At 40.1% G+C, this 14,786-nt stretch overlaps 1 protein-coding gene across 12 annotated transcripts in view; it reads right to left on the reverse strand.

Annotated features, from left to right (window-relative positions):
- The window catches only part of plcb4a (phospholipase C, beta 4a), a 572,877-nt gene that overhangs the window by 215,386 nt on the left and 342,705 nt on the right, over window positions 1-14,786 (reverse strand). For all 12 annotated transcript variants that reach the window (XM_063056176.1, XM_063056174.1, XM_063056175.1 and 9 more), the window contains 3 exons: window positions 4,829-4,909; window positions 3,567-3,626; window positions 1,939-2,082 (listed from right to left, as the gene is read on the reverse strand). In XM_063056176.1, coding sequence (XP_062912246.1) covers window positions 1,939-2,082; window positions 3,567-3,626; window positions 4,829-4,909 — 285 coding nt within the window. The remainder of the gene's footprint in view (window positions 1-1,938; window positions 2,083-3,566; window positions 3,627-4,828; window positions 4,910-14,786) is intronic.

The following is a 14,786-nucleotide window of genomic DNA, read 5'->3' on the forward strand; positions in this document are numbered from 1 at the left end:
CTGCATATTCATGTGCCTGTCTTCGAGCCTTTTGAGTATCTCTATCATATCTGTCTCCACTACCATCCCTGGTGGCACACTTCAGGCCACCATCATTCTTCGTGTAGAAGGAACTTGTCCCGCACATCTTTGAACTTTACCCCCTTCCCAGCTGAAATGCAACCTCTCGGGTACAGGACATATTCTATGAAACTAGAACAACAGCTGAAACCCACAGGATAATTGGGGGAACATGCAAAAATTCACGCAGACAGTCCCTGAGGATCAGGGCGATGCCCAGGCCAATGGAGCTACACTGTGTACCAAAGGGGTACTGGTGGCAGACGAACTAAGCTGATGGGAGTGAAAAAGAAATTGATAGGTATATGATAAAGTATAGGTAAAGTAAATGAGGAAATGGAATTAATAGGATTACTCTGAGAGCTGGAATAGACTTGATCGGCCAAATGGCATCCTTCTATGTCCCATAAAAGTACAGATAGCACGATGACGCAGTGGCTGCCTAGCTCCAGTGACCCAGGTTTAATCCTGACCTTGGCTGCTGTCCCTCTGGAGTTAACCACATGCTTTTCCACAAGGTACTCCTCCCATGTCATGAAGACAGGTTCATAAGGTTAATTGGCTACTGTCAGCTACCCCTACTGCAAGTGGGTTACAGGACAATTGGAATGAGAGTAAAAACAGATTGTAGGGTCAGGGAATGGGGCTCTTGGCATTGCTGTGAGTCAGCAGGAGGGCTCAATGTGTTGAAAGGTCACCATTTGTGTAAGAAACTTCGAGGAAAAAGGTACATAAGGAAATTACCATGGTAAAGGTCATCTTTACTGGTTCCAATTAAAGGAAATTGTGATCGTAGATTGAAAGGAACATGGTGTAGGAAGAAATGAGTTTTCTGAGAGAAAAAAAACACAGCCTGAACTAACGGGATCATCATAGCTCGTGATCTGAGGATGGAGGCAAAGGTTGGTATCTGTGAGGTTGAATACTGTGGAGGGAAGTTCTCCAAAAGAATTGAGGACAGTCTTAAATTCAATGGCCTGACAGTCTGCTATAGTTTTGTGTACACTGCCATCTATTCACCTCTCTAAATGTAAAGGCTTTTGTTTTTGACCCAGTGCGGTCAATTTTTTTTCCATTTCAAAATGCCAAGCAGATTGCCATTAAAGGTAGCACTTGCTACCTTCAGCTTCATGACATTAATCTTATGACGGCTGGGATCTACTTTTCCCTAAGGCCATCCAAGTTCAATGAAATCAAGCAAGTTTACCTCAAATGACTGATTCTTCTGATCCCTGATCAACTTGTGTTTGTGGTTACACCATCAAGAACATGTAGTTTTGTTTTGGTCTTTTTAAAATAAAAGTCAAGTCAGTCAGCTATGGGGATCTGCGAAATGGCACCAATTTTTGTTTAGCAGCTCCTCAGAAAACATCAGTAGTATCTGAAACCCAAGTACAAGAAGCATCAAGCCTGTGTCCCTGACAGTGATGAATTTTCTGGGTGCTACTTTGTTCCTTGTAGATATAGAACAGCAAGTTTAATTATGATGGAGATAATCCTTTCAAAATCCTTCAGCGATTTCCCCACTAGTGTTTCAAAACAAGGTAATCTGACAAAGCACTTGGAAGGAGGAAAACAGTGAATGCACACTAAAGTGACCAGCAAATAGGTTATCCCACAAGAGAGCTGGAAAATACGTACGCTAAAAGGTCTCACGTTTAATGGCTGAACAAATTATTTGCAGTATGCTGGTGTAGGTTAGAAATCAGAGAAAATGCAAAATCATACCTCATTCATATACATATTAAATAAAACGTCAAATGTCCCTAAGATAGGGTGCATTAGTGTCATTTGATTGGAAAATAGCAACATGTTCACTGTGAGAATATAATTCTCAATCCTTCCGATTTATTTAAAGAAAGTGTTAATTATGTGTACCTTGGCAGTTTCGGCACTGTCAGCCACCAGATATGTAAAGCTGATGTTTACCAGATCTGAATCGCAGCAGATACAAAAAATCCTTCCGTCCAGTTCGTTCTCTGCTTTTCCAATTGCTTCGAGTGCAGAAAGTAATTTGGGGTCCTTACACAAGATGAAAAAAAAAGCATTTGTTTATTGGATTATTTTGGGCCATGAAAAAACAGTTGAACATCCAGAAAATAATTACAGCTAATTGAGCTAAAATTATGCTGTAGGTGAAGGGGTTTAAATCATCCTTAAATGCTGTAGGCTGACAGGCAATTCTTTTCTTAACCTCTTCAGTTCCTCTTATGTCTTTCTGTTTGCTCAACACTAAACAGCTTTTGCATTCTTTTGTTCTTTCAAACATTCTGTGTGGTTACCTGAAGAGAAAAGGTTACTGTGGCAAATCATAAACACAAAAAAATCTGCAGATGCTGGAAATCCAAGCAACACACACAAAGTGCTGGAGGAACTCAGCAGGTCAGGCAGCATCTATGGAAACTAATAAACAGTCGATGTTTCGGGCTGAGACCCTTCATCAGGACTGGAAAGGAAGGGGGAAGACTCTTACCAGTATAAGAAGGTGGGTGGAGGGGAAGGAGGATGGCTAGAAGGTGATAGGTGAAGTCAGGTGGATAGGAAGGATAAAAAACTGAAGAGGAAGGAATCTGATTGGAGAGGAGAGCAGACCATAGGAGAAAGGGAAGGAGGAGAGGACCCGGGGGAGGTGATAAGGGTGTGAGTAGATGTAAGAGGCAGAGATGTAAGAAGCTTATTTTGGGATAGAAATGCATTCTTTGTTGTATTCATAAGCGCTAAATATAGTAACACATGTGCTTTTAATTCTCCTGAATATTATACAACATTGTGTATTATCTCATCTTTTACCTTGTTGCAATATCCTTGTATCAACCCATAAAACAAATGACTGAGGTGATTTTTTCACATATTAAGCTGTTACATATGTGACTGAAGGGATAAGTAATCTTTTGAAAACAGTTATAATGCAAATGTTTCTTCACTGCTAAAGAAATTACGTCTGTGTCGTATCTCTAAAATGTAAAAAAAAATGCAAGGGGCATTAGGAAATTGGATTGAGAAGATGAATTTTATCCATTTGATATATTTTAAGCAACAATGGCCACTGAGGTGGTATAGATCGAGGCAGAAGGGAAATGGGACAGGCCAAGTAAAAGGATATTTCAGAAGGACTGCTACAAAAGATTAAAAGATTAGATGGACAGAAAGAGTTTGATATCTCTACCGGATGCTGAGTCAAAAGTCGATGATACTACATTGAGAAAGAATGCAACTCCCAGAAAGACAGCTGTTCTGGATGGACCGTATCATGATGTCAGAAAGGAAGACGACATTTTCAGGATCAGTATGACACAGATTCAAAGTAGTTAGAAATATTGTAGACTATGAGGAGATTTGAGAAGCATGACTTTTGCAGAAAAAAATAAATGAGCTAAGAAACCTCACATTTACCCTGTCAAGATGCTTGAGACTGACTTCTTCTAATTTAAATTTATTTTCACCCATTCAATCACCTAACTAGTTTTAAGTTTTTAAGAGGCAGTATGCACAAAACAAATCCTTACCTTGCGGATAGTCCCATATCGAATACTGTTTACCATTGAACATTCCAGTACTTGTCCTTCCTTAACATCAAAAATATGCACCAAATTTTCAGTACAAGGATTTCCATCATACACCACACACAATTTAATTACTTATCAGTGAAACTGATCAAAAACATTTTTGGTTCTAATGTTACAACAAACACCATTGAAGTGCAAAATGTCATTTTAAGATAAATTGCCCTCTGCTTCCCCTGGGGAAAAGTGGCTGGAGAGGGGTCAGAGCCACACTGGTCCTACACTAATGAGGTGCTCTTTTCACTGGTAAAACTGCAGTCAAGATGCAATCTTGCCATCTAGACCAGCACTAAAGCCCATGCAGTTTGAGGTCCACCATTGTAAAAAGGTGCAACAAATATCAAATCTGAAAAGAAGACAAACCTCCACAAAACGATGGAGGCAGAATGAAGAATGAAAACATTATAATTTGTTATGTAACACTAGTTGGGCCAGAGATAAAGCCACGTGTGCTGATTTAGGTGCCTATCTATAGTAGGGTTTTGAAGCCAGAGCTACCAATATGCAAACTTATTAAGATGAATCCAAGGATGAGAAACAATAGCTAAAGAAAAAAAAAGAGATAAATTCCAATAGAGCAGAAAGGGTAAGGTTGGTGAGTTACTGATGGTAGGTCAATTTATGTACTGTAATAGCCACAAGGAGTCAAAGAAATCACATAACTCTTATTGGAGATTTGAAAGAAAAAATGTCTTAAACATAAACAGAAAATGTTGGCACACCCAACACTTTGAGCAGCATTGGTGGAAAGAGGAATTTAAATTTCAGGTTGGTGATCTTACATTGGAATCTGAATAGTTAACACTCTGTCCTTCTCCATGGCTACTGTAGTAAAGTGCGATTTATCAGAGCAAATGGAAAACAGATAAACTATCCGAAGCAGAGGAATACAAGGAGAAGTGCTCATTTTTGTATTGCACCAGCAAAGTCCTCTTACCAATAGGTTTCTTGATGAACTTTTTGGACCCCAATTAAAGATACTGTAAAGGACATTTGTCACTCCCCTTTATAAGAAATCATTTGGAAAAACGTTGCAATAAAATGGATTTGTGGGGCATTTAGGTATTTTACTATCAACATTACCATTACTTAAGTCATTTTACCAATGAAACTGCAATATTCAAAATAATATTATATATCATCTAAAACATGTTAATTGAGTAACATATATTGTAGGCACAATGTTAAAATATGAAATAAATTACCTTTCCTTCACTTTTCCAGGTGAGAAAGAATCCAAATTCATCCACTTTAACAAGACAGTTAGGTTCCAACAAGGATGGCTCCTGTTGGAAAAACAATCCTCTACAATAATTCAGTAACTACAACTCCTAACAAAAATGTTTACTGAAAAGCACAGATGGCCATGCATCCAAAACAGCTGTCAAGAGTGACTAATAACAGTGGAGGGAAAGAAAGTTAAGTACAAATGGCTTAATTGAAACTGGCTATCAAGTACCCCCAAAATAGCATGGCTGACAGGCAGGAGGCAAAGAGTGGGATTTTAGGGGGCTTTTCTGGTTGGCTGCCAGTGACTAGTGGTGCCCCACAGGGGGGTGCTGCTGGGACTGATTCTTTTCATGTTATATACGATGACTTGGGTGACAGTATTGATGGTTTTGTGGCCAAGTTTGCGGATGATACGAAGATAGGCGGAGGGGCAAGCAGTGTTCAGAAAGCAGGGAGTCTGCAGAAGGACCTAAACAGATTGGGAAAATGTGCAAAGGAGTGGCAGAGGGAATATAGTGCAGGGAAGTGTATGGTCATACACTTTGGTAGAAGGAATAAAGGCAAAGATTATTTTCTAAACAGGGAGAAAATTCAAAAATTAGTGGTGCAAAGGGACTTGGGAGTCCTCATGCAGTATTTGTTAAAGGTTAACTTGCAGGCTGAGTTGGTGGCAAGGTGGGTAAATGCAATGTTAGCACTCATTTCAAGGGGGCTACAATACAAGAGCAAGGATGTAATACTGAGGCTTTATAAGGCATTGTTCAGACCGCATTTAGTATTGTGAGCAGTTTTGGGCCCCTTATCTAAGAAAAGATGTTCTGGCATTGGAGAAGGTTCAAAGGAAACTCATGAAAATGATTCTGTGAATGAAAGTGTTAACAAATGAGGAGAGTTTGATGACTCTGGGCCTATACTTGCTGAAGTTTAGAAGAATGAGGGGCGATCTCATTGAAACCTACTGAATATTGAAAGGTCTGGATAGAGTGGATATCCCGAGGACATTTCCATGGTTGGGGGGGGGGGTCTAGGACCAGAGCGCACAGCCTCAGAACAGGAGGACGTCTATAAGAGCAGAGATGAGGAGGAATTGCTTTAGTGAAAGGATAGTGCATCTGTGGAATTCATTGAAACAGGTGGCTGTGGACACCAAATCATTGAGTATATTTAAAGTGGATGTTGATAGGCTCTTAATTAATCAGGACATCAAAGGTTACAGGAAGAAGGCAGGAGAATGAGGTGGAGAGGGGTAGTAAAATAGCTGTGATGGAATGGCAGACTTGATGGGCCAAATGTCCTAATTCTGCTCCTAGGTCTTATGGTCTAAGTCAAACCTAAAGTCAAATACTTACATTTCTACATTTAAATAAATTAGTATGATATGCATATAAATCAGAACGCTATAACAATGGCAAAAGTTCCATCTTTTACCGTCTTTTCAATAGTTCAGAAATTAAATATCTCCACAAGATACCCTAAGGGGAAACATGAGCCTTTCTCCTATGTGCAAAACAGTGAATGCTTGTAACATAATGCAATCAAGATATATGTAGGATTTTAAAAAACCATTTACGTACTTAAATTCCATACCTTCCATTTGCTTCGAAAGCAGTTAAGTCATTACAGATATCTTCTAGTACTACATCCAAGTGGTTATAATTGATTATGCACTGGTTTATAAGTGTTGATAGGTTTCAAGACTACAGCCATTACAGTTAATTGGATGCACACTTCAGGGAAGTACCAGTGAATGGGGTTATGACTACTTTATTGGTATCCCAGTTGACCTCGACAAACCAAGTACAGATGCAAGCAAGGGGGATTCAGAGTTGAATGGTTTTCTTCATAAAGAAGCCTTGTTTTATAAGTTCCTGCTGTGTGAACATGAGGAAACTGCATCTGGAGCCAATGAACGCTGCTCAGCGGTCTGCCCGATATTTTCAGATTCTTAATCACGTGAGATTCGGCAAATACTGGAAATCTGGAGCATCGCACACAAAATATTTAAGGAACTCAGCAAGTCAGACAGCGGCTACAGAGAGGAATAAACATTCAATGTTTTAGGCTGAAACTTTTCATACGGACTGGAAAGAAAGGAAGAGGACAGAAGCCAGAATAAAAACAAGTGGGAGATGGGGAAGGAGTACAAGCTGGCAGGTGATAGTTGAAGTCAGGTGAGGGAGCAGTTGGGTGGGTGTGTTGTGGAGGGGGCATGAACTAAGAAGCTGTGAGCTGATAAGTAGGAGAGAAAGGGCTGAAGAAGGAATCTAATAGCAGAGGACAGTAAACTATGGAAGAAAGTGAAGGAAAAGGGAAACCAGAAGGAGGTGATGGGTAGGTGAGGAGAAGGGGTAACCAGAATGAGGAATAGAAAAAGAGAGAAAGAGGGGAGGTGTATTTCCAGAAGTTGGAGTTTACCCAGATGGAATAGGAGATGATGCTCCACCAAACTGACTTTGGCTTCATTGTACAGTAGAAGTGTCCATGGATAGACATAGTGAAATGAGCATGGGAATCAAATTGAAATGGGTAACCACTGGGAGATCCTGCCTTTTGCAGCAGATAGAGGTTGGTGCTCGACAAAGTGGTTCCCTAATCTGCATTAGGTCTCACCCCTGTAGAGGAGGCTGCATTGTGAGCACCAGATACAACAATGACCCTGACAGACTCATAGGTGGAGAGTCACCTTATGTGGAAGGACTGACTGAGGCCCTGAATGGTGATGAGGGATGAGGTACAGGGACAGGTCTAGCACTTGTCACGATTGCAAGGATAAGTGCCAGAAGGGGATCAATGGAGGGGTGGGGGGGGGGAATGAGTAAACAAGGGAGTCTTGTAGAGAGCGATCTTTGCGAAAAAGCAGGGGTGTGGGGGTGAGGGTAAGATGTGTTTGGTGATAGGATCCTGTTGGAAGATTGCAGAAGTTACAGCGAATGATGTACTGAATACGGGGTAGTAGGTACGGACAAGGGGAACCCTATTCATCTTATGACAGTGGAAGAATGGGGTGAGGGCAGATGTGTGGGAAATGGAGGAGATGCAGATTCAGATTCATTTAATTATCACATATACATAAAACATACAGTGAAATGTGCCATTTGCATTAGCAACCAACACAACCTAACAATGTGCTGGGGCAGCCTGCAAGTGTCACCATACATTCCGGCACTAACATAGCATGTCCACATGAGGGAAATCCCAGGTTTTGAAAAAATAGGACGTCTCAGATGCTCTAGAATAGAACAGAGGCAGTGGAGAAAGGAGAACTGAGAGAAAGGAGCAGCATCTTTACAAGTGGCAGGTTGAGAAGACATATAGTCAAGGTAGCTATGGAGAGAGTCAGTGGGTCTGTAAAAAGATGTTGGTAGATTATGTCCCCAGGCGTGAAGACGGGGAGGTCAAGAAAAGAGAGAAGTGTGAGAGATGGACCAAGTAAATTTAAGGGCAGTGTGGAAGTTGATTAAATTGACGAGGTCAGCATGGCTGCATGAAGCAGCACCAATTCAGTCATCATGGTAGTAGAAAGAAAGTGGGTGTGCCTTATTAGTGTAGGCTAGGAACGTGAATTGTAGCTGCAGCCCGCCTGAGATTATAGGTTCTGCTTCGGTTACGAGCACCCAAATTATGAACCTACTTAGGAACGAGCATTTGGGAGAACTGTAGTGCAAATGGGGGTGGATTTGCTGGCTGCTGTGGGACTGTGCGAATCTTCTGCTGGACAGGAACAGGGCAGCTCCACGTGCCCTCCTTCCCAGTCCCAACCCCTGCACTGAGCCACAACACTCAGGACTAAGATAATCTAAGCAGAGCTGAGTCCAGCAAGCAGACTTGATTGCTGTCAGTGAGTCTGCTTAATAGTTGTTCTTCCAGCACCTGCTTGCTCTCCCATCGCAGTTCTTTCGGTGATCATCTCCTACAGAGTGTTGCTGTACTTTGCCCTTATATGAAAAGTTCAGGTTGTGGACAGTCCTCAAGAATGGAACCCTGATGTAAATTGGGAACTGACTGCATATAACAAATCATAGCTTGCAATATTTTCCCGTTTCTTTCCTTATGATAGGGCTGCAACTACTCTGGAAGGATTAAACAATTTTCATGCACAGAATTGTTTTAGCTCAAGTCTACATGCATACATTATCAGTTATCCATAACCATCATTTTTCCATTGGCACATTTAGAGATAAAAGGTGCATATATAAGGAAGCTTTTACAAATATTTCAGAAATCCAGACTTTTGCTTTTAAAATAATCTGAAGTCAGTGAGACACTACACGTTTAGAGAGACACTTCAGGATTAACCGTTTTCTCTCGGCTGATTAAAGGCAACGCAATGCTCCGCCCAGTAACTCTCAGGAATTTCATAAGTCTTGCCCCTTAACCAGTAGTCAGCTAAACTCAAGCTTCTCTTCAACTGTCATCACCAAGGACATTCTGTCCTCTCGCTGCTGTCATCAGGAAGGTGGTACAGGAGCCTTAGGACTCACACCACCAGGTTCAGGAACAGTTATTACTTCTCAGCCATTAAGCTTTAGAACCAAAGGGGATAATTTCACTCAACTTCACTTGCCCCATCACTGAAGTGTTTCCTCAACCTATGATCTCACTTTCAAGGACTCTTTATCTCACGTTCTTACTATTTATTGCTTATTTATTTATTATTATGATTTATTCCCTTTTGTATTTGCACAGTTTGTTGTCTCTTGCACATTGGTGGAATGCCCAAATTGTTGCAGTCTTTCATTGATTCTGTTATGGTTATTATTCCATAGATTTATTGAGTACGCCTGCAAGAAAATTAATCTCAGGGTTATACATGGTAACATATATGTACTTGGATAATAAATTTGCTTTGAACTTTGACCAGCGTAATAACACCGAAAATTGAGTATCATTTCATTCTCTAAGTATCTCCTTGTGCCCAAATGAAGCACAAATGTGTGTTTCCTTTTATAATTATAAAATCTCTCCCTATGCTACATTCAACAAAACTAATTCCTAATACAGCTAACAAAATAAAGACATCAAAGGGATAACGAGCTGAAAGAGTAACAGTGAGCAAGGATAATTTCTAGTGCCAATGTCCCTGCAACAATAGATAACTAAAGCAAAGTAAGATCTGGAAATAACAAATGTCTACACTAAATGGGATAATGGAAAGGTACAGTACAACCAATGCTTTTATTCATGACAGTCCCACCACAACATGTCAAATTCTAAAGGAGAGAAATCTATACAGCATTTATCTTAGAGAGGGAAATTGGCCAAGGTTCACATACATTGACAAGATGTACAAAAATAAACTAAAATTATAATGGGCCACCAACCAGCATTTTCATTGTTACTTTATCACGAATACCAGACATAAATCAATACAAATCATCTGCTGTTGTTAGCCCACATTTCAATTAGCCTGAAGTTGCAAATTCCAGACAAAAAATTCCAGAACCTTCACTGCTACAATCAATAAATTGCAGCATTTTAAAATTAATTTCTGTAATGCTGTAGTACTTTAGCCTATTAAGGTTTAATTGATGCCACTGCTTTTGACAAGCCGGTAACCATGAATCACTATTGCCATCACCATCCAATCAATCTATTATTTGCTATTTTCCTATGATGTTCAGCAGAGGGAGTTGTATGAAATGTATAGGAAACAGGGGGTAAATCAGGTGCTTGAGGAGTATAAGAAGTGCAAGAAAATACTTAAGAAAGAAATCAGGAGGGCAAAAAGAAGACATGAGGTTCCAAAGAGCTTTTACAAGTATATTAAGAGCAAAAGGATTGTAAGGGATAAAACTGGTCCTCTCGAAGATCAGAGTGGTCGGCTTTGTGCAGAACCAAAGGAAATGGGGGAGATCTTAAATAGGTTTTTTGTGTCTGTATTTACTAAGGAAGCTGGCATGAAATCTATGGAATTGAGGGAATCAAGTAGTGAGACCATGGAAACTGTACAGATTGAAAAGGAGGAGGTGCTTGCTGTCTTGAGGAAAATTAAAGTGGATAAATCCCCGGGACCTGACAGAGTGTTCCCTCGGACCTTGAAAGAGACTAGTGTTGAAATTGCGGGGGCCCTGGCAGAAATATTTAAAATATCGCTGTCTACGGGTGAAGTGCCGGAGGATTGGAGAGTGGCTCATGTTGTTCCGTTGTTTAAAAAAGGATCGAAAAGTAATCCGGGAAATTATAGGCCGGTGAGTTTAACGTCAGTAGTAGGTAAGTTATTGGAGGGAGTACTAAGAGACAGAATCTACAAGCATTTGGATAGACAGGGGCTTATTAGGGAGAGTCAACATGGCTTTGTGCGTGGTAGGTCATGTTTGACCAATCTATTGGAATTTTTAGAGGAGGTTACCAGGAAAGTGGATGAAGGGAAGGCAGTGGATATTGTCTACATGGACTTCAGTAAGGCCTTTGACAAGGTCCCGCATGGGAGGTTAGTTAGGAAAATTCAGTCACTAGGTATACATGGAGAGGTGGTAAATTGGATTAGACATTGGCTCGATGGAAGAAGCCAGAGAGTGGTGGTAGAGAATTGCTTCTCTGAGTGGAGGCCTGTGACTAGTGGTGTGCCACAGGGATCAGTGCTGGGTCCATTGTTATTTGTCGTCTATATCAATGATCTGGATGATAATGTGGTAAATTGGATCAGCAAGTTTGCTGGTGATACAAAGATTGGAGGTGTAGTAGACAGTGAGGAAGGTTTTCAGAGCCTGCAGAGGGACTTGGACCAGCTGGAAAAATGGGCTGAAAAATGGCAGATGGAGTTTAATACTGACAAGTGTGAGGTATTGCACGTTGGAAGGACAAACCAAGGTAGAACATACAGGGTTAATGGTAAGGCACTGAGGAGTGCAGTGGAACAGAGGGATCTGGGAATACAGATACAAGATTCCCTAAAAGTGTCGTCACAGGTAGATAGGGTCGTAAAGAGAGCTTTTGGTACATTGGCCTTAATTAATCGAAGAATTGAGTATAAGAGCTGGAATGTTATGATGAGGTTGTATAAGGCATTGGTGAGGCCGAATCTGGAGTATTGTGTTCAGTTTTGGTCACCAAATTACAGGAAGGATATAAATAAGGTTGAAAGAGTGCAGAGAAGGTTTACAAGGATGTTGCCAGGACTTGAGAAACTCAGTTACAGAGAAAGGTTGAATAGGTTAGGACTTTATTCCCTGGAGCGTAGAAGAATGAGGGGAGATTTGATAGAGGTATATAAAATTATGATGGGTATAGATAGAGTGAATGCAAGCAGGCTTTTTCCACTGAGGCAAGGGGAGAAAAAAACCAGAGGACATGGGTTAAGAATGAGGGGGGAAAAGTTTAAAGGGAACGTTAGGGGGGGCTTCTTCACACAGAGAGTGGTGGGAGTATGGAATGAGCTGCCAGACGAGGTGGTAAATGCAGGTTCTTTTTTAACATATAAGAATAAATTGGACAGATACATGGATGGGAGGTGTATGGAGGGATATGGTCCGTACGCAGGTCAGTGGGACTAGGCAGAAAATGGTTCGGCACAGCCAAAAAGGGCCAAAGGGCCTGTTTCTGTGCTGTAGTTTCTATGGTTCTATGGTATGGTTCTAACAAAATGGCTGAATTTTAATAAGGCTGGAAAATGGCACTATTCCAAGAAAAATAAATATTCCAGTTGAAACCAAGAGGAAATGTTGAAAGCCAAGGCTACCTTTAATTAAAAATATCCTTCAATACCTGGCCAAGAATAAAGTTTTAAATTGAAAACTATTCAGTCTCTAGTGCATTAAACATTGCACATTATTCAGGAGAAGTAAGATCTCCTCATGAATGTCTTAAAATATGGATTAAAAGTTATCAGAATCTCTATGTATAACTAATTGATTATTTCACAGTTGTCTAAGTTTGTTGCAGCTAAAATGTATATGAAACACCTTTCTACACGATATTGATGTAATTTTATTCCATGCAATTTTGAAATACAGAGAAATATCTGTGCTAGGTTAGACTCCTTTACACTGCGTGCAGTATAAACTCAACTCGTCTCTGACTAAACTCAATTTTGCCTAAAATATGCAAGGCAGTATACTGTACGACCCAACATCTATTTTTTTTCTTCAGAGAACACCACCATCTAGCATCTATTCAGATAACCAATACACAAATTCATCAAACTTCATTAACATACACATTGTCAGTACACAACCATACTTAAGATGGAAACAAAATCCTACAATATTAGTTCTGCTATTCTACCTTATTAATTCAGTTTCTTCCTGAAATATTAATATAATTTTCTAATCTCATCTTGTTGCTCTTCAATATTTCATGTTGAGGCAAAAATAGACATAATCAAAGTAAGTAGCAGATTCATCTATATAAAATGGAAATAATGTTGAAAGTTTGTCAAATTTCTGAACATAGTTGTGTCTCAGTGGTATGTGAAATATTGCTATGAGGCTTAATTTACTGATTTATCATTATAATATAAAGATGGAAAAGTGGCCTGTCAGATAATTTTGCTTTCAGAGAATTAAAACACTAAGAGAGGGGGAAATCTAAGATGAATTCTATCACAGGTTACACTGAAAGATTCTATTCCAATCTGCAATTCCCATAAGCATGAATAATCCAAGCTAGATAAAGAGATGCAAAAGATATGTCAGTTAAACCCAGGACTGGAACAGACTGACAGCTGGTTGACTGTCCGTAGTGAATTGCTGCCAGTTTCAGTGCACATGCCAGTGTATTCTGAACATAGAACATGGAGAAGTACAGCATAGTATGGTCACAATGTTGTGCTGACCGAGGTAAACTCTATGATCAACTGCACCCTTTCCACCCTACACAGCCCATAACCTTTCAGCTTAATTAAAATCTATGTGCCTATATAAGAGTCTCCTGAAGTACAGTACTTAAAGTACAAGCCTCAACCACCACCATCATCAGTGCTTTCCATGCATGTTCCACTCTTTGTGCAAAAAAAAACCTATATTTAATATGTCTCCTAAAGATACCTCCACTCACCTAAAACAGATGTCCTCTGGTATTGGCAGTTATTGCCCTGGGAAAAAGGTGCTGGCTGTCCACTCTGTCTCTGCCTTTCATAATCTTATACACCTCTATCAAGTCGCATCTCATCCTTTTTCACTCCAAAGAGAAAAGCCTTAGCTCATTCAGTCTTTTCTTATAAGACATGTTCTGGTAAATCTCCTCTGTACCCTCTCTAAAGCTTTCACATCCTTCTATAATGAGGAGAACAAAACCAAATACAATATTTCAATGTGACCTAAACAGTGTTTTATGGAGCTGCAACATTACCACATGGCACCAGAACTCAATTCCCAACTAATGAAGGCCAACACACTATACATCTTCTTAACCAGAGAACAAAGCAAGTTTAATTTTGGACCCATAGAAAATATGTTTGTCTGTTTTCTTGCCTGCCAAATGGTGATATTCAGAAAATACGGTGAATTTGTTAGTGCGTAAATGAGCAATTGGTTTTATTTTAATGAGTATTAAAATGCTTTTGCTCAAAAGGAAAATGTTCATCCCTGAACTTGCTGACATACAGTAAAACTACTTGGAGAGATGTGAAATGTGACAAAGCACATGACACTAGGTTTGGGAATAGGGGCTTCTGCTTGCATCTGGACCCCATCAGGACTCATGAGGGGTCCAGATGGAAGGGTCTCAGCCTGAAATGTCGACTGTTTTATTTTTTCCATAGATGTTGCCAGGCTTGCTGAGTTCCTCCAGCATTTTGTGTGTATTACTAGAGACAAGAGGTAAGTAGCTTTGAAGGATCTACAGATTTGGATTCCAAGTTTCCTCTGTTTTTCCACTCTGCTTTCAAGTTCAATCTTCTGAAGTGAATCATTTCACACTTTTTCAGATTGTACTCCATCTGCCATTTCTTCATCCAGCTCTGCACCCTGGCTACGTCATGATGTAACCTATAAC

Source organism: Mobula hypostoma, chromosome 8 (assembly GCF_963921235.1).
Source record: "Mobula hypostoma chromosome 8, sMobHyp1.1, whole genome shotgun sequence".
NCBI lineage: Eukaryota > Metazoa > Chordata > Chondrichthyes > Myliobatiformes > Myliobatidae > Mobula > Mobula hypostoma.